At 40.1% G+C, this 18703-nt stretch overlaps 3 protein-coding genes across 3 annotated transcripts; all 3 read left to right on the plus strand.

Annotated features, from left to right (window-relative positions):
• Positions 1–1135: 1135 nt before the first annotated feature.
• LOC120357306 lies at positions 1136–5397 on the plus strand. Its single transcript, XM_039447468.1, has 3 exons — positions 1136–3038; positions 3215–3349; positions 3452–5397. The coding sequence occupies exons 1-3, from the start codon at positions 1136–1138 to the stop codon at positions 5395–5397; spliced, it is 3984 nt and encodes a 1327-aa protein (XP_039303402.1).
• Positions 5398–6986: 1589 nt separating this feature from the next.
• On the plus strand, positions 6987–11248 carry LOC120357307. The gene is made up of 3 exons (XM_039447469.1): positions 6987–8889; positions 9066–9200; positions 9303–11248. The coding sequence occupies exons 1-3, from the start codon at positions 6987–6989 to the stop codon at positions 11246–11248; spliced, it is 3984 nt and encodes a 1327-aa protein (XP_039303403.1).
• A 1604-nt stretch (positions 11249–12852) lies between these two features.
• Positions 12853–17114, plus strand: LOC105203318. The gene is made up of 3 exons (XM_011172095.2): positions 12853–14755; positions 14932–15066; positions 15169–17114. Exons 1-3 carry the CDS (start codon positions 12853–12855, stop codon positions 17112–17114), a joined length of 3984 nt encoding a protein of 1327 aa, XP_011170397.2.
• Positions 17115–18703: the final 1589 nt, after the last annotated feature.

Here is an 18703-nt window from a genome sequence, read left to right on the forward strand (position 1 = left end):
TGTATATCCTCTTTACTTCTCTCTTTTTTCTTGTGCAGCTTCTATCCCACCAATCCTTGTCTCCAAGCTCCACCTTTTTCCTCTTTCTTATTTTTTTCTTTATCATGGTCTTGTGCACTATCCTCTTTATCTTATCCCATTTTTCCTCAATCGTATCGTCCTCCTTTTCTTCCAACTCTTTCGCTTTACACAGTTCCTCTGTTATTTCTGCATATACCTCTCTTGCTTCTTCGTCCCATACTATTATTTCTATTTCTTTTTCTTCTTCCTCTTCTTCTCCTGGGTCCCTTCCTTCCTCTTCTATGACCTCCGAAAAGCCGGCAACGAACGAGATCGAAGTACGAGCTGAAAGTACGAGACGGAGGCGGCAGCCAAGCATCAGGGCGAGTCGTAGCATTCCGTGAGGCATCCTGAGACACACGAGGCACCGAAAAGGCACGTAAATATCGAAAATCGGCAAATCGAAAGGCCGAGAAGAACGAGGCGGACGAGTCCATTACGAGAGAGAGAGGGGGGCAAGCCCATAGCAACAAGTGGGCGAGTCCACTTCATCGAGCGAAAGATTCCATTACGGCGGGCGAGCGAGCCTGTCCGAACAAGTGAGAGAGAGCGATCTTCAACAACGAGCGAATCTTTTCGTGCAAGGCAGGCACGAACGACTACACCCAAACGAGCGAGTCCGTTCGTACCCCGCGGAAGGCGACGGCGACTGCACCAACGAACGAGTACGTTCGCACCAGCGAACGAGAACGACTGCATCCAGCGAGCGAGTACGAGCGTGTCGAGCGACAAGGACGGCTGTACTTACATCGAGACGAGTCGAACGATCGATACCGCGTGGCGGCGAACGAGCGAGATCCATTCCAAGCAATCACCGGAAACGAGACAAGCAAGCTAAGTCACATAAGCATTATAATTTATCGTTGCATAATTTCTTATGTTTATCGTTAAAGAATTTCATATATTTATCGTTACATAATACCGCATATTTATCGTCACATAATTTTGCATAAAATTTTATTTTGTCTGTACGTCACGAAAGAAATAGATAAAAATGAGTAATCTAACGCAATTAAAACAAAGGAAAAGAATAACGAAGGCGGGCATTACTCGAATCGAAACTTTTATGAGAGAAATGAATATTAATACTGTAGATATCGAAGCATTAAATATTAGATTAAATAAACTAGATGAACACCATCGAACATTAACTGACACATTAATAGAAATAGCAGCAATTGATGAGGAAATTTCAGATGAACAAGTTGATGCCGAAATGTCTGTTTGTGAAGACAAATATATAGAATTAAAGGTATTAGGCGATCGAGTGATGAAAGATCGAGTAAGGCCGGCCGGCGTTAGTAATCACATTGAACAAGCAACGGTATCAGTGAATCCTCCTTCAAATAGAGTAAATGACAATTTCGTAAGACTGCCAAAAATCGACTTACCGACTTTCTCGGGCTCATATGAAGATTGGCATCCATATTTTGATACATTCAATTCTTTAATACACTCTAACGCTTCGTTGAGAAATATACAAAAGTTTCATTATTTAAAATCGTCATTGAAGGGAGATGCAGCTGAGACTATTGCTTCGATCGAAATATCTGATGTTAATTACAATGACGCATGGTCTCGTTTGAGAGAAAGATATGAAAACGAGCGAATAGCTGTACAAAATCACATTAAATCTATTTTCGAATTACCGGTCTTAAGACGTGAAAATGGCAACGTGTTGCGAAATATTTTAGACGGGTTATTAAAACATACTAGAGCGCTGCGGGCACTGGGGCGTCCGACAGACCAGTGGGATGATATTTTAATTCATATCGTAACAAGTAAACTAGACTTCATTACTATTAAAGAATGGGAAAATACATTGCAACCCAGAGAATTACCAACAATACAAGAGTTCATTGAATTTTTAACCAAAAGGTGTCAAACTTTAGAGGCTGTTGCAAGAAGAACTTTCTTAGGAAATCAAAACGTGAACTTAAAGCAAAATTCTAACGTTAAGGTGATAGCATCCCACGCGGCTGTGAGTGACGTTAAGTGCGCGCAGTGCAAGGGTGATCATCAAATCTACCATTGCCAAATATTTAAGGAACTTCCTATCGCAGAAAGATTAAATAAAGTAAAGTCCCTGAAGCTGTGTCTGAACTGTCTTAGAAGTAAGCACATGATCAAAGACTGCACGGCCAGTCATTACAGAATATGCTCAAAAAAACATAGTACGCTGTTGCACGAAGATCGTGGCCCCGCACGAGAAAATAGAAACGAAGCGGGTAATAAGGAAACAAAAACAGAATCAGATTCTAATAAACCAAGTAGTTCAGTATGTGCATCATCGCATTCGAGAAAATGCAAGGGTGAATCGCTATTGTCTACCGCGATAATAAAGGTAAAAAATAACGGGGGAAATTATATTGAAGGAAGGGCACTGTTAGACAGTGGTTCACAATCGAATTTTATAACGCGAGAATTTTTTAAACGGTTAAATTTAAAGTCAACGGACGATAAGGTCAAAATAAACGGAGTTAATGAAGGCGTTTCTAGCGCAACAAAATCGGTAAATATAAAAATAGCGTCACGTTTCGGTACATTTGGAACGGAACTGGAGTGCATAATCTTAAAGCAAATCACACCAATGTTACCGACAAGCGAGTGTGATACGATTAAATTAAGCATACCGGAAAATATTCGATTAGCGGATCCGAGTTTCCATGTGACGGGCCAAATAGATATTTTAATAGGTACGGATATATTTTGGGATTTATTCTGCATAGGCCAAATAAAATTAGGAAAAAATATGCCCACGCTACAAAAATCATTATTCGGTTGGGTAGTGGCAGGGCCTACGCAAATAAATAATATAAGGAAATCGAGACAAATCAATTGCAACCTAAGCACAATAGATCAAATCAACGAAACAATACACAAATTTTGGGAAGTAGAAGCTTATGAATCGAATGACAAAACGTGCCTAGATCAGGAAGAGAAATATTGCGAAAACTTTTTTAAAGAAACATACTCTCGTAAATCGGGGGGAAAATTTGTTGTTAAACTACCGATAAAAAAGAAAATACTAGCCTCACTAAACGATTCTAGGGAAATCGCGTTGAAAAGATTTTTATCTTTAGAAAAAAGATTTGCAAGAGATCAAATTTTAAAAAAAAATATGTGAACTTTATGAAGGAATATTTATCACTAGGTCACATGAGGCGTAAATCGACAACTAAAGAAGGGGCAATACAAGTGTTCTTACCGCATCACGCAGTATTCAAAGAAAGCAGCACCACTACGAAAACAAGGGTAGTTTTTGATGCCTCGAGCAAAGGGGCGAGGGGTAAATCGTTAAACGACGCATTATGCAAGGGTCCGGTCTTACAGCTAGACTTATTTTCACTAATAATAAGATTCAGGAAATTTAAATACGTTTTAAGTGCAGATATATCTAAGATGTATAGACAAATATTTGTACACGAAGATCAAACCGCGTTGCAATCAATTTTGTGGCGGGAGGATCCGACAACGGATATCGAAGAATATGAGCTACTAACAATAACTTACGGTACAAAACCGGCATCCTTCCTAGCAGTAAGGTGTTTGCACCAATTAGCGGAATTAGAGAAAGAAAAATTTCCCAAAGCAGCAGAAGTAGTTTTAAAAGATTTCTACATGGACGATCTGTTAACAGGGGGAAACTCTATCGAAGAAGTTAAAGAATTAAAAAATCAATTAATAGGGTTACTAGCTAAGGGCGGATTCGAGTTACACAAATGGAACACAAACGTAGTTGATACAAAAGAAAAAGATCCGAATAAAAACAAGTCAGTAAACCTTCATAAATTAGAGGAATCAAAATTGTTAGGGATACGGTGGAACCCTTCGAGCGATGCATTCCACTACGAGGTGGAGTCGAGAGACGAAAAGCGTACAACAAAGCGAACTATGTTGTCACAAATCTGCAAATTGTTTGACCCATTGGGCTTAGTAGGGCCTATTATAACACTAGCGAAAATATTGATGCAAAAATTGTGGAGTCTTGGCCTAGATTGGGACGAGTCAGTTCCTATGAGCATATATAAAGAGTGGCATCAGCTAAAATCGCAATTGAATCTATTAAACAGATTGAAAATTCCTAGAGCAATAATGACTGGTAATACAGGCACAAGGATACAGCTACATGGATTTTGCGATGCGAGCGAAAAGGCATACGGAGCCTGCGTATACATAAGAGAGCAAATAGCGTCAGACAAAATAGGGATTGCTTTAGTATGTTCAAAATCTAGGGTAGCACCCATGAAAACTTTATCGTTGCCGCGACTAGAGTTGTGCGGAGCGGTATTGTTGGCAAATTTAATGAAACGCGTGTTGGACAGTTTAAACATAAAAATAAGCCAAAGATATTTCTGGTGCGATTCCAAAATTGTTATAACGTGGATAAGGTCGTCATCCCGAAAATGGCAGACCTTCGTAGCAAACCGAGCGAGCGAAATTCAAAGCATTTCTTCTCCTTCCGAATGGCATCATATAAAATCGAAAGAAAATCCCGCGGATTTAATTTCAAGAGGAGAAACCTCCGAACATTTAATAAATACAAAGTTGTGGTGGCAAGGGCCTACATGGCTACAAGCTAACGAGGAAACGTGGCCGATGGAAGGTGAGGAATTGCTTTTGACAAACGCACCAGAAATGAGAAAACAAGCTGTGATTGCAATAACAACCAAAGAAGAACCAGTATTAGATTACAATAGACACTCCACATTAGTTAAGTTAATAAATATCGTTGCTTATATGTTAAGATTTATAGAGAATACAAAATGCAAAAATGAAAACAAAGAAGCTAAGTTAGGTAAAATAACGTTACAAGAAAAACGCAAGGCAAAATTAAAGTTAATTAAACTTATACAAACCGAGGAATATAATGAAGAATTAAATGCGTTACAGGCTAAAAATAAAGTATCGTTGAAGTCGAAATTAAAAACTCTCCATCCGTTCCTGGACGATGAAGGCGTCATACGGGTCGGAGGAAGGCTTCAGCAAGCGTCACTGCCGGAAAGAACAAAACATCCTATCGTCATCCCAGCAGCACATCGCTTCACCACTCTAGTGATAAATCATTATCATGAGAAACTGCTCCATGCAGGTGCGCAGACCACGCTGTATGCTATTCGAGAAGAATTTTGGCCAATTCAAGCGAGGAATAAAATAAAGAAGATAATTCGACAGTGCGTCAAATGTCGCAAGGCCAACCCAATGGTCGGTTGGCAGTTAATGGGACAGTTACCCTCCGTGAGAGTGAATGTTGGCAGACCATTTTTGAGCAGCGGAGTAGACTACTGCGGGCCGTTCCAGGTGAGAGATAGTCACAGTGCGTACCGAAAAGGGTAACTACAAAAGAGCAATTGCAAGCATTGCACCCTTACTAGATTAACATCAGTATTCAATCATATTAAATTTCCTTGCCTTTTTTGTTTGTTTATTGTTTTGTACTTATATTATTGAAAATATAGGTATATTTGTCAAGGCGGGCGGCGTGTCCGAATAGTCATTTAGTGTTACATTACTTTAAATAGTCGCGCTGTCGCGTTAGGCGACATCGTTAGTTAAGAGCGAGCGGAAAGGCGCTGTATACGCTAGCGAGCGCGGATCGCGAGAGCTCCCGCCAAGAGAGTCACTTGTAAATCAATCGTCACTCAACAAAGTTAACTCGTGTACCTGAGAAAATGTGTCTCACGCTCAATCAACCAACCCAGTTAAATTAAAGAAAACACCAACAGTTCCTTAAAATTCTTTTTCTCCTTGGTATAATCTTCTCTTCCTATTTTTTCTTTCTTCCATTTCTTGTATATCCTCTTTACTTCTCTCTTTTTTCTTGTGCAGCTTCTATCCCACCAATCCTTGTCTCCAAGCTCCACCTTTTTCCTCTTTCTTATTTTTTTCTTTATCATGGTCTTGTGCACTATCCTCTTTATCTTATCCCATTTTTCCTCAATCGTATCGTCCTCCTTTTCTTCCAACTCTTTCGCTTTACACAGTTCCTCTGTTATTTCTGCATATACCTCTCTTGCTTCTTCGTCCCATACTATTATTTCTATTTCTTTTTCTTCTTCCTCTTCTTCTCCTGGGTCCCTTCCTTCCTCTTCTATGACCTCCGAAAAGCCGGCAACGAACGAGATCGAAGTACGAGCTGAAAGTACGAGACGGAGGCGGCAGCCAAGCATCAGGGCGAGTCGTAGCATTCCGTGAGGCATCCTGAGACACACGAGGCACCGAAAAGGCACGTAAATATCGAAAATCGGCAAATCGAAAGGCCGAGAAGAACGAGGCGGACGAGTCCATTACGAGAGAGAGAGGGGGGCAAGCCCATAGCAACAAGTGGGCGAGTCCACTTCATCGAGCGAAAGATTCCATTACGGCGGGCGAGCGAGCCTGTCCGAACAAGTGAGAGAGAGCGATCTTCAACAACGAGCGAATCTTTTCGTGCAAGGCAGGCACGAACGACTACACCCAAACGAGCGAGTCCGTTCGTACCCCGCGGAAGGCGACGGCGACTGCACCAACGAACGAGTACGTTCGCACCAGCGAACGAGAACGACTGCATCCAGCGAGCGAGTACGAGCGTGTCGAGCGACAAGGACGGCTGTACTTACATCGAGACGAGTCGAACGATCGATACCGCGTGGCGGCGAACGAGCGAGATCCATTCCAAGCAATCACCGGAAACGAGACAAGCAAGCTAAGTCACATAAGCATTATAATTTATCGTTGCATAATTTCTTATGTTTATCGTTAAAGAATTTCATATATTTATCGTTACATAATACCGCATATTTATCGTCACATAATTTTGCATAAAATTTTATTTTGTCTGTACGTCACGAAAGAAATAGATAAAAATGAGTAATCTAACGCAATTAAAACAAAGGAAAAGAATAACGAAGGCGGGCATTACTCGAATCGAAACTTTTATGAGAGAAATGAATATTAATACTGTAGATATCGAAGCATTAAATATTAGATTAAATAAACTAGATGAACACCATCGAACATTAACTGACACATTAATAGAAATAGCAGCAATTGATGAGGAAATTTCAGATGAACAAGTTGATGCCGAAATGTCTGTTTGTGAAGACAAATATATAGAATTAAAGGTATTAGGCGATCGAGTGATGAAAGATCGAGTAAGGCCGGCCGGCGTTAGTAATCACATTGAACAAGCAACGGTATCAGTGAATCCTCCTTCAAATAGAGTAAATGACAATTTCGTAAGACTGCCAAAAATCGACTTACCGACTTTCTCGGGCTCATATGAAGATTGGCATCCATATTTTGATACATTCAATTCTTTAATACACTCTAACGCTTCGTTGAGAAATATACAAAAGTTTCATTATTTAAAATCGTCATTGAAGGGAGATGCAGCTGAGACTATTGCTTCGATCGAAATATCTGATGTTAATTACAATGACGCATGGTCTCGTTTGAGAGAAAGATATGAAAACGAGCGAATAGCTGTACAAAATCACATTAAATCTATTTTCGAATTACCGGTCTTAAGACGTGAAAATGGCAACGTGTTGCGAAATATTTTAGACGGGTTATTAAAACATACTAGAGCGCTGCGGGCACTGGGGCGTCCGACAGACCAGTGGGATGATATTTTAATTCATATCGTAACAAGTAAACTAGACTTCATTACTATTAAAGAATGGGAAAATACATTGCAACCCAGAGAATTACCAACAATACAAGAGTTCATTGAATTTTTAACCAAAAGGTGTCAAACTTTAGAGGCTGTTGCAAGAAGAACTTTCTTAGGAAATCAAAACGTGAACTTAAAGCAAAATTCTAACGTTAAGGTGATAGCATCCCACGCGGCTGTGAGTGACGTTAAGTGCGCGCAGTGCAAGGGTGATCATCAAATCTACCATTGCCAAATATTTAAGGAACTTCCTATCGCAGAAAGATTAAATAAAGTAAAGTCCCTGAAGCTGTGTCTGAACTGTCTTAGAAGTAAGCACATGATCAAAGACTGCACGGCCAGTCATTACAGAATATGCTCAAAAAAACATAGTACGCTGTTGCACGAAGATCGTGGCCCCGCACGAGAAAATAGAAACGAAGCGGGTAATAAGGAAACAAAAACAGAATCAGATTCTAATAAACCAAGTAGTTCAGTATGTGCATCATCGCATTCGAGAAAATGCAAGGGTGAATCGCTATTGTCTACCGCGATAATAAAGGTAAAAAATAACGGGGGAAATTATATTGAAGGAAGGGCACTGTTAGACAGTGGTTCACAATCGAATTTTATAACGCGAGAATTTTTTAAACGGTTAAATTTAAAGTCAACGGACGATAAGGTCAAAATAAACGGAGTTAATGAAGGCGTTTCTAGCGCAACAAAATCGGTAAATATAAAAATAGCGTCACGTTTCGGTACATTTGGAACGGAACTGGAGTGCATAATCTTAAAGCAAATCACACCAATGTTACCGACAAGCGAGTGTGATACGATTAAATTAAGCATACCGGAAAATATTCGATTAGCGGATCCGAGTTTCCATGTGACGGGCCAAATAGATATTTTAATAGGTACGGATATATTTTGGGATTTATTCTGCATAGGCCAAATAAAATTAGGAAAAAATATGCCCACGCTACAAAAATCATTATTCGGTTGGGTAGTGGCAGGGCCTACGCAAATAAATAATATAAGGAAATCGAGACAAATCAATTGCAACCTAAGCACAATAGATCAAATCAACGAAACAATACACAAATTTTGGGAAGTAGAAGCTTATGAATCGAATGACAAAACGTGCCTAGATCAGGAAGAGAAATATTGCGAAAACTTTTTTAAAGAAACATACTCTCGTAAATCGGGGGGAAAATTTGTTGTTAAACTACCGATAAAAAAGAAAATACTAGCCTCACTAAACGATTCTAGGGAAATCGCGTTGAAAAGATTTTTATCTTTAGAAAAAAGATTTGCAAGAGATCAAATTTTAAAAAAAAATATGTGAACTTTATGAAGGAATATTTATCACTAGGTCACATGAGGCGTAAATCGACAACTAAAGAAGGGGCAATACAAGTGTTCTTACCGCATCACGCAGTATTCAAAGAAAGCAGCACCACTACGAAAACAAGGGTAGTTTTTGATGCCTCGAGCAAAGGGGCGAGGGGTAAATCGTTAAACGACGCATTATGCAAGGGTCCGGTCTTACAGCTAGACTTATTTTCACTAATAATAAGATTCAGGAAATTTAAATACGTTTTAAGTGCAGATATATCTAAGATGTATAGACAAATATTTGTACACGAAGATCAAACCGCGTTGCAATCAATTTTGTGGCGGGAGGATCCGACAACGGATATCGAAGAATATGAGCTACTAACAATAACTTACGGTACAAAACCGGCATCCTTCCTAGCAGTAAGGTGTTTGCACCAATTAGCGGAATTAGAGAAAGAAAAATTTCCCAAAGCAGCAGAAGTAGTTTTAAAAGATTTCTACATGGACGATCTGTTAACAGGGGGAAACTCTATCGAAGAAGTTAAAGAATTAAAAAATCAATTAATAGGGTTACTAGCTAAGGGCGGATTCGAGTTACACAAATGGAACACAAACGTAGTTGATACAAAAGAAAAAGATCCGAATAAAAACAAGTCAGTAAACCTTCATAAATTAGAGGAATCAAAATTGTTAGGGATACGGTGGAACCCTTCGAGCGATGCATTCCACTACGAGGTGGAGTCGAGAGACGAAAAGCGTACAACAAAGCGAACTATGTTGTCACAAATCTGCAAATTGTTTGACCCATTGGGCTTAGTAGGGCCTATTATAACACTAGCGAAAATATTGATGCAAAAATTGTGGAGTCTTGGCCTAGATTGGGACGAGTCAGTTCCTATGAGCATATATAAAGAGTGGCATCAGCTAAAATCGCAATTGAATCTATTAAACAGATTGAAAATTCCTAGAGCAATAATGACTGGTAATACAGGCACAAGGATACAGCTACATGGATTTTGCGATGCGAGCGAAAAGGCATACGGAGCCTGCGTATACATAAGAGAGCAAATAGCGTCAGACAAAATAGGGATTGCTTTAGTATGTTCAAAATCTAGGGTAGCACCCATGAAAACTTTATCGTTGCCGCGACTAGAGTTGTGCGGAGCGGTATTGTTGGCAAATTTAATGAAACGCGTGTTGGACAGTTTAAACATAAAAATAAGCCAAAGATATTTCTGGTGCGATTCCAAAATTGTTATAACGTGGATAAGGTCGTCATCCCGAAAATGGCAGACCTTCGTAGCAAACCGAGCGAGCGAAATTCAAAGCATTTCTTCTCCTTCCGAATGGCATCATATAAAATCGAAAGAAAATCCCGCGGATTTAATTTCAAGAGGAGAAACCTCCGAACATTTAATAAATACAAAGTTGTGGTGGCAAGGGCCTACATGGCTACAAGCTAACGAGGAAACGTGGCCGATGGAAGGTGAGGAATTGCTTTTGACAAACGCACCAGAAATGAGAAAACAAGCTGTGATTGCAATAACAACCAAAGAAGAACCAGTATTAGATTACAATAGACACTCCACATTAGTTAAGTTAATAAATATCGTTGCTTATATGTTAAGATTTATAGAGAATACAAAATGCAAAAATGAAAACAAAGAAGCTAAGTTAGGTAAAATAACGTTACAAGAAAAACGCAAGGCAAAATTAAAGTTAATTAAACTTATACAAACCGAGGAATATAATGAAGAATTAAATGCGTTACAGGCTAAAAATAAAGTATCGTTGAAGTCGAAATTAAAAACTCTCCATCCGTTCCTGGACGATGAAGGCGTCATACGGGTCGGAGGAAGGCTTCAGCAAGCGTCACTGCCGGAAAGAACAAAACATCCTATCGTCATCCCAGCAGCACATCGCTTCACCACTCTAGTGATAAATCATTATCATGAGAAACTGCTCCATGCAGGTGCGCAGACCACGCTGTATGCTATTCGAGAAGAATTTTGGCCAATTCAAGCGAGGAATAAAATAAAGAAGATAATTCGACAGTGCGTCAAATGTCGCAAGGCCAACCCAATGGTCGGTTGGCAGTTAATGGGACAGTTACCCTCCGTGAGAGTGAATGTTGGCAGACCATTTTTGAGCAGCGGAGTAGACTACTGCGGGCCGTTCCAGGTGAGAGATAGTCACAGTGCGTACCGAAAAGGGTAACTACAAAAGAGCAATTGCAAGCATTGCACCCTTACTAGATTAACATCAGTATTCAATCATATTAAATTTCCTTGCCTTTTTTGTTTGTTTATTGTTTTGTACTTATATTATTGAAAATATAGGTATATTTGTCAAGGCGGGCGGCGTGTCCGAATAGTCATTTAGTGTTACATTACTTTAAATAGTCGCGCTGTCGCGTTAGGCGACATCGTTAGTTAAGAGCGAGCGGAGAGGCGCTGTATACGCTAGCGAGCGCGGATCGCGAGAGCTCCCGCCAAGAGAGTCACTTGTAAATCAATCGTCACTCAATAAAGTTAACTCGTGTACCTGAGAAAATGTGTCTCACGCTCAATCAACCAACCCAGTTAAATTAAAGAAAACACCAACAGTTCCTTAAAATTCTTTTTCTCCTTGGTATAATCTTCTCTTCCTATTTTTTCTTTCTTCCATTTCTTGTATATCCTCTTTACTTCTCTCTTTTTTCTTGTGCAGCTTCTATCCCACCAATCCTTGTCTCCAAGCTCCACCTTTTTCCTCTTTCTTATTTTTTTCTTTATCATGGTCTTGTGCACTATCCTCTTTATCTTATCCCATTTTTCCTCAATCGTATCGTCCTCCTTTTCTTCCAACTCTTTCGCTTTACACAGTTCCTCTGTTATTTCTGCATATACCTCTCTTGCTTCTTCGTCCCATACTATTATTTCTATTTCTTTTTCTTCTTCCTCTTCTTCTCCTGGGTCCCTTCCTTCCTCTTCTATGACCTCCGAAAAGCCGGCAACGAACGAGATCGAAGTACGAGCTGAAAGTACGAGACGGAGGCGGCAGCCAAGCATCAGGGCGAGTCGTAGCATTCCGTGAGGCATCCTGAGACACACGAGGCACCGAAAAGGCACGTAAATATCGAAAATCGGCAAATCGAAAGGCCGAGAAGAACGAGGCGGACGAGTCCATTACGAGAGAGAGAGGGGGGCAAGCCCATAGCAACAAGTGAGCGAGTCCACTTCATCGAGCGAAAGATTCCATTACGGCGGGTTCCATTACGGCGGGCGAGCGAGCCTGTCCGAACAAGTGAGAGAGAGCGATCTTCAACAACGAGCGAATCTTTTCGTGCAAGGCAGGCACGAACGACTACACCCAAACGAGCGAGTCCGTTCGTACCCCGCGGAAGGCGACGGCGACTGCACCAACGAACGAGTACGTTCGCACCAGCGAACGAGAACGACTGCATCCAGCGAGCGAGTACGAGCGTGTCGAGCGACAAGGACGGCTGTACTTACATCGAGACGAGTCGAACGATCGATACCGCGTGGCGGCGAACGAGCGAGATCCATTCCAAGCAATCACCGGAAACGAGACAAGCAAGCTAAGTCACATAAGCATTATAATTTATCGTTGCATAATTTCTTATGTTTATCGTTAAAGAATTTCATATATTTATCGTTACATAATACCGCATATTTATCGTCACATAATTTTGCATAAAATTTTATTTTGTCTGTACGTCACGAAAGAAATAGATAAAAATGAGTAATCTAACGCAATTAAAACAAAGGAAAAGAATAACGAAGGCGGGCATTACTCGAATCGAAACTTTTATGAGAGAAATGAATATTAATACTGTAGATATCGAAGCATTAAATATTAGATTAAATAAACTAGATGAACACCATCGAACATTAACTGACACATTAATAGAAATAGCAGCAATTGATGAGGAAATTTCAGATGAACAAGTTGATGCCGAAATGTCTGTTTGTGAAGACAAATATATAGAATTAAAGGTATTAGGCGATCGAGTGATGAAAGATCGAGTAAGGCCGGCCGGCGTTAGTAATCACATTGAACAAGCAACGGTATCAGTGAATCCTCCTTCAAATAGAGTAAATGACAATTTCGTAAGACTGCCAAAAATCGACTTACCGACTTTCTCGGGCTCATATGAAGATTGGCATCCATATTTTGATACATTCAATTCTTTAATACACTCTAACGCTTCGTTGAGAAATATACAAAAGTTTCATTATTTAAAATCGTCATTGAAGGGAGATGCAGCTGAGACTATTGCTTCGATCGAAATATCTGATGTTAATTACAATGACGCATGGTCTCGTTTGAGAGAAAGATATGAAAACGAGCGAATAGCTGTACAAAATCACATTAAATCTATTTTCGAATTACCGGTCTTAAGACGTAAAAATGGCAACGTGTTGCGACATATTTTAGACGGGTTATTAAAACATACTAGAGCGCTGCGGGCACTGGGGCGTCCGACAGACCAGTGGGATGATATTTTAATTCATATCGTAACAAGTAAACTAGACTTCATTACTATTAAAGAATGGGAAAATACATTGCAACCCAGAGAATTACCAACAATACAAGAGTTCATTGAATTTTTAACCAAAAGGTGTCAAACTTTAGAGGCTGTTGCAAGAAGAACTTTCTTAGGAAATCAAAACGTGAACTTAAAGCAAAATTCTAACGTTAAGGTGATAGCATCCCACGCGGCTGTGAGTGACGTTAAGTGCGCGCAGTGCAAGGGTGATCATCAAATCTACCATTGCCAAATATTTAAGGAACTTCCTATCGCAGAAAGATTAAATAAAGTAAAGTCCCTGAAGCTGTGTCTGAACTGTCTTAGAAGTAAGCACATGATCAAAGACTGCACGGCCAGTCATTACAGAATATGCTCAAAAAAACATAGTACGCTGTTGCACGAAGATCGTGGCCCCGCACGAGAAAATAGAAACGAAGCGGGTAATAAGGAAACAAAAACAGAATCAGATTCTAATAAACCAAGTAGTTCAGTATGTGCATCATCGCATTCGAGAAAATGCAAGGGTGAATCGCTATTGTCTACCGCGATAATAAAGGTAAAAAATAACGGGGGAAATTATATTGAAGGAAGGGCACTGTTAGACAGTGGTTCACAATCGAATTTTATAACGCGAGAATTTTTTAAACGGTTAAATTTAAAGTCAACGGACGATAAGGTCAAAATAAACGGAGTTAATGAAGGCGTTTCTAGCGCAACAAAATCGGTAAATATAAAAATAGCGTCACGTTTCGGTACATTTGGAACGGAACTGGAGTGCATAATCTTAAAGCAAATCACACCAATGTTACCGACAAGCGAGTGTGATACGATTAAATTAAGCATACCGGAAAATATTCGATTAGCGGATCCGAGTTTCCATGTGACGGGCCAAATAGATATTTTAATAGGTACGGATATATTTTGGGATTTATTCTGCATAGGCCAAATAAAATTAGGAAAAAATATGCCCACGCTACAAAAATCATTATTCGGTTGGGTAGTGGCAGGGCCTACGCAAATAAATAATATAAGGAAATCGAGACAAATCAATTGCAACCTAAGCACAATAGATCAAATCAACGAAACAATACACAAATTTTGGGAAGTAGAAGCTTATGAATCGAATGACAAAACGTGCCTAGATCAGGAAGAGAAATATTGCGAAAACTTTTTTAAAGAAACATACTCTCGTAAATCGGGGGGAAAATTTGTTGTTAAACTACCGATAAAAAAGAAAATACTAGCCTCACTAAACGATTCTAGGGAAATCGCGTTGAAAAGATTTTTATCTTTAGAAAAAAGATTTGCAAGAGATCAAATTTTAAAAAAAAATATGTGAACTTTATGAAGGAATATTTATCACTAGGTCACATGAGGCGTAAATCGACAACTAAAGAAGGGGCAATACAAGTGTTCTTACCGCATCACGCAGTATTCAAAGAAAGCAGCACCACTACGAAAACAAGGGTAGTTTTTGATGCCTCGAGCAAAGGGGCGAGGGGTAAATCGTTAAACGACGCATTATGCAAGGGTCCGGTCTTACAGCTAGACTTATTTTCACTAATAATAAGATTCAGGAAATTTAAATACGTTTTAAGTGCAGATATATCTAAGATGTATAGACAAATATTTGTACACGAAGATCAAACCGCGTTGCAATCAATTTTGTGGCGGGAGGATCCGACAACGGATATCGAAGAATATGAGCTACTAACAATAACTTACGGTACAAAACCGGCATCCTTCCTAGCAGTAAGGTGTTTGCACCAATTAGCGGAATTAGAGAAAGAAAAATTTCCCAAAGCAGCAGAAGTAGTTTTAAAAGATTTCTACATGGACGATCTGTTAACAGGGGGAAACTCTATCGAAGAAGTTAAAGAATTAAAAAATCAATTAATAGGGTTACTAGCTAAGGGCGGATTCGAGTTACACAAATGGAACACAAACGTAGTTGATACAAAAGAAAAAGATCCGAATAAAAACAAGTCAGTAAACCTTCATAAATTAGAGGAATCAAAATTGTTAGGGATACGGTGGAACCCTTCGAGCGATGCATTCCACTACGAGGTGGAGTCGAGAGACGAAAAGCGTACAACAAAGCGAACTATGTTGTCACAAATCTGCAAATTGTTTGACCCATTGGGCTTAGTAGGGCCTATTATAACACTAGCGAAAATATTGATGCAAAAATTGTGGAGTCTTGGCCTAGATTGGGACGAGTCAGTTCCTATGAGCATATATAAAGAGTGGCATCAGCTAAAATCGCAATTGAATCTATTAAACAGATTGAAAATTCCTAGAGCAATAATGACTGGTAATACAGGCACAAGGATACAGCTACATGGATTTTGCGATGCGAGCGAAAAGGCATACGGAGCCTGCGTATACATAAGAGAGCAAATAGCGTCAGACAAAATAGGGATTGCTTTAGTATGTTCAAAATCTAGGGTAGCACCCATGAAAACTTTATCGTTGCCGCGACTAGAGTTGTGCGGAGCGGTATTGTTGGCAAATTTAATGAAACGCGTGTTGGACAGTTTAAACATAAAAATAAGCCAAAGATATTTCTGGTGCGATTCCAAAATTGTTATAACGTGGATAAGGTCGTCATCCCGAAAATGGCAGACCTTCGTAGCAAACCGAGCGAGCGAAATTCAAAGCATTTCTTCTCCTTCCGAATGGCATCATATAAAATCGAAAGAAAATCCCGCGGATTTAATTTCAAGAGGAGAAACCTCCGAACATTTAATAAATACAAAGTTGTGGTGGCAAGGGCCTACATGGCTACAAGCTAACGAGGAAACGTGGCCGATGGAAGGTGAGGAATTGCTTTTGACAAACGCACCAGAAATGAGAAAACAAGCTGTGATTGCAATAACAACCAAAGAAGAACCAGTATTAGATTACAATAGACACTCCACATTAGTTAAGTTAATAAATATCGTTGCTTATATGTTAAGATTTATAGAGAATACAAAATGCAAAAATGAAAACAAAGAAGCTAAGTTAGGTAAAATAACGTTACAAGAAAAACGCAAGGCAAAATTAAAGTTAATTAAACTTATACAAACCGAGGAATATAATGAAGAATTAAATGCGTTACAGGCTAAAAATAAAGTATCGTTGAAGTCGAAATTAAAAACTCTCCATCCGTTCCTGGACGATGAAGGCGTCATACGGGTCGGAGGAAGGCTTCAGCAAGCGTCACTGCCGGAAAGAACAAAACATCCTATCGTCATCCCAGCAGCACATCGCTTCACCACTCTAGTGATAAATCATTATCATGAGAAACTGCTCCATGCAGGTGCGCAGACCACGCTGTATGCTATTCGAGAAGAATTTTGGCCAATTCAAGCGAGGAATAAAATAAAGAAGATAATTCGACAGTGCGTCAAATGTCGCAAGGCCAACCCAATGGTCGGTTGGCAGTTAATGGGACAGTTACCCTCCGTGAGAGTGAATGTTGGCAGACCATTTTTGAGCAGCGGAGTAGACTACTGCGGGCCGTTCCAGGTGAGAGATAGTCACAGTGCGTACCGAAAAGGGTAACTACAAAAGAGCAATTGCAAGCATTGCACCCTTACTAGATTAACATCAGTATTCAATCATATTAAATTTCCTTGCCTTTTTTGTTTGTTTATTGTTTTGTACTTATATTATTGAAAATATAGGTATATTTGTCAAGGCGGGCGGCGTGTCCGAATAGTCATTTAGTGTTACATTACTTTAAATAGTCGCGCTGTCGCGTTAGGCGACATCGTTAGTTAAGAGCGAGCGGAGAGGCGCTGTATACGCTAGCGAGCGCGGATCGCGAGAGCTCCCGCCAAGAGAGTCACTTGTAAATCAATCGTCACTCAATAAAGTTAACTCGTGTACCTGAGAAAATGTGTCTCACGCTCAATCAACCAACCCAGTTAAATTAAAGAAAACACCAACAGTTCCTTAAAATTCTTTTTCTCCTTGGTATAATCTTCTCTTCCTATTTTTTCTTTCTTCCATTTCTTGTATATCCTCTTTACTTCTCTCTTTTTTCTTGTGCAGCTTCTATCCCACCAATCCTTGTCTCCAAGCTCCACCTTTTTCCTCTTTCTTATTTTTTTCTTTATCATGGTCTTGTGCACTATCCTCTTTATCTTATCCCATTTTTCCTCAATCGTATCGTCCTCCTTTTCTTCCAACTCTTTCGCTTTACACAGTTCCTCTGTTATTTCTGCATATACCTCTCTTGCTTCTTCGTCCCATACTATTATTTCTATTTCTTTTTCTTCTTCCTCTTCTTCTCCTGGGTCCCTTCCTTCCTCTTCTATGACCTCCGAAAAGCCGGCAACGAACGAGATCGAAGTACGAGCTGAAAGTACGAGACGGAGGCGGCAGCCAAGCATCAGGGCGAGTCGTAGCATTCCGTGAGGCATCCTGAGACACACGAGGCACCGAAAAGGCACGTAAATATCGAAAATCGGCAAATCGAAAGGCCGAGAAGAACGAGGCGGACGAGTCCATTACGAGAGAGAGAGGGGGGCAAGCCCATAGCAACAAGTGGGCGAGTCCACTTCATCGAGCGAAAGATTCCATTACGGCGGGCGAGCGAGCCTGTCCGAACAAGTGAGAGAGAGCGATCTTCAACAACGAGCGAATCTTTTCGTGCAAGGCAGGCACGAACGACTACACCCAAACGAGCGAGTCCGTTCGTACCCCGCGGAAGGCGACGGCGACTGCACCAACGAACGAGTACGTTCGCACCAGCGAACGAGAACGACTGCATCCAGCGAGCGAGTACGAGCGTGTCGAGCGACAAGGACGGCTGTACTTACATCGAGACGAGTCGAACGATCGATACCGCGTGGCGGCGAACGAGCGAGATCCATTCCAAGCAATCACCGGAAACGAGACAAGCAAGCTAAGTCACATAAGCATTATAATTTATCGTTGCATAATTTCTTATGTTTATCGTTAAAGAATTTCATATATTTATCGTTACATAATACCGCATATTTATCGTCACATAATTTTGCATAAAATTTTATTTTGTCTGTACGTCACGAAAGAAATAGATAAAAATGAGTAATCTAACGCAATTAAAACAAAGGAAAAGAATAACGAAGGCGGGCATTACTCGAATCGAAACTTTTATGAGAGAA

Source organism: Solenopsis invicta, chromosome 3 (assembly GCF_016802725.1).
Source record: "Solenopsis invicta isolate M01_SB chromosome 3, UNIL_Sinv_3.0, whole genome shotgun sequence".
In the NCBI taxonomy this organism is placed as follows: Eukaryota; Metazoa; Arthropoda; class Insecta; order Hymenoptera; family Formicidae; genus Solenopsis; species Solenopsis invicta.

What these genes read in the sequence shown, in the direction of transcription:
- LOC120357306 (XM_039447468.1), top strand. Translation starts at nt 1,136, where the DNA reads ATGAATATTAATACTGTAGATATCGAAGCATTAAATATTAGATTAAAT. An exon ending in TTTTAAAGAAACATACTCTC is followed by an intron (nt 3,039 to 3,214) that starts GTAAATCGGGGG and finishes ATTTATCACTAG; the next exon opens with GTCACATGAGGCGTAAATCG. An exon ending in CTCGAGCAAAGGGGCGAGGG is followed by an intron (nt 3,350 to 3,451) that starts GTAAATCGTTAA and finishes TTTTAAGTGCAG; the next exon opens with ATATATCTAAGATGTATAGA.
- LOC120357307 (XM_039447469.1), top strand. Translation starts at nt 6,987, where the DNA reads ATGAATATTAATACTGTAGATATCGAAGCATTAAATATTAGATTAAAT. An exon ending in TTTTAAAGAAACATACTCTC is followed by an intron (nt 8,890 to 9,065) that starts GTAAATCGGGGG and finishes ATTTATCACTAG; the next exon opens with GTCACATGAGGCGTAAATCG. An exon ending in CTCGAGCAAAGGGGCGAGGG is followed by an intron (nt 9,201 to 9,302) that starts GTAAATCGTTAA and finishes TTTTAAGTGCAG; the next exon opens with ATATATCTAAGATGTATAGA.
- LOC105203318 (XM_011172095.2), top strand. Translation starts at nt 12,853, where the DNA reads ATGAATATTAATACTGTAGATATCGAAGCATTAAATATTAGATTAAAT. An exon ending in TTTTAAAGAAACATACTCTC is followed by an intron (nt 14,756 to 14,931) that starts GTAAATCGGGGG and finishes ATTTATCACTAG; the next exon opens with GTCACATGAGGCGTAAATCG. An exon ending in CTCGAGCAAAGGGGCGAGGG is followed by an intron (nt 15,067 to 15,168) that starts GTAAATCGTTAA and finishes TTTTAAGTGCAG; the next exon opens with ATATATCTAAGATGTATAGA.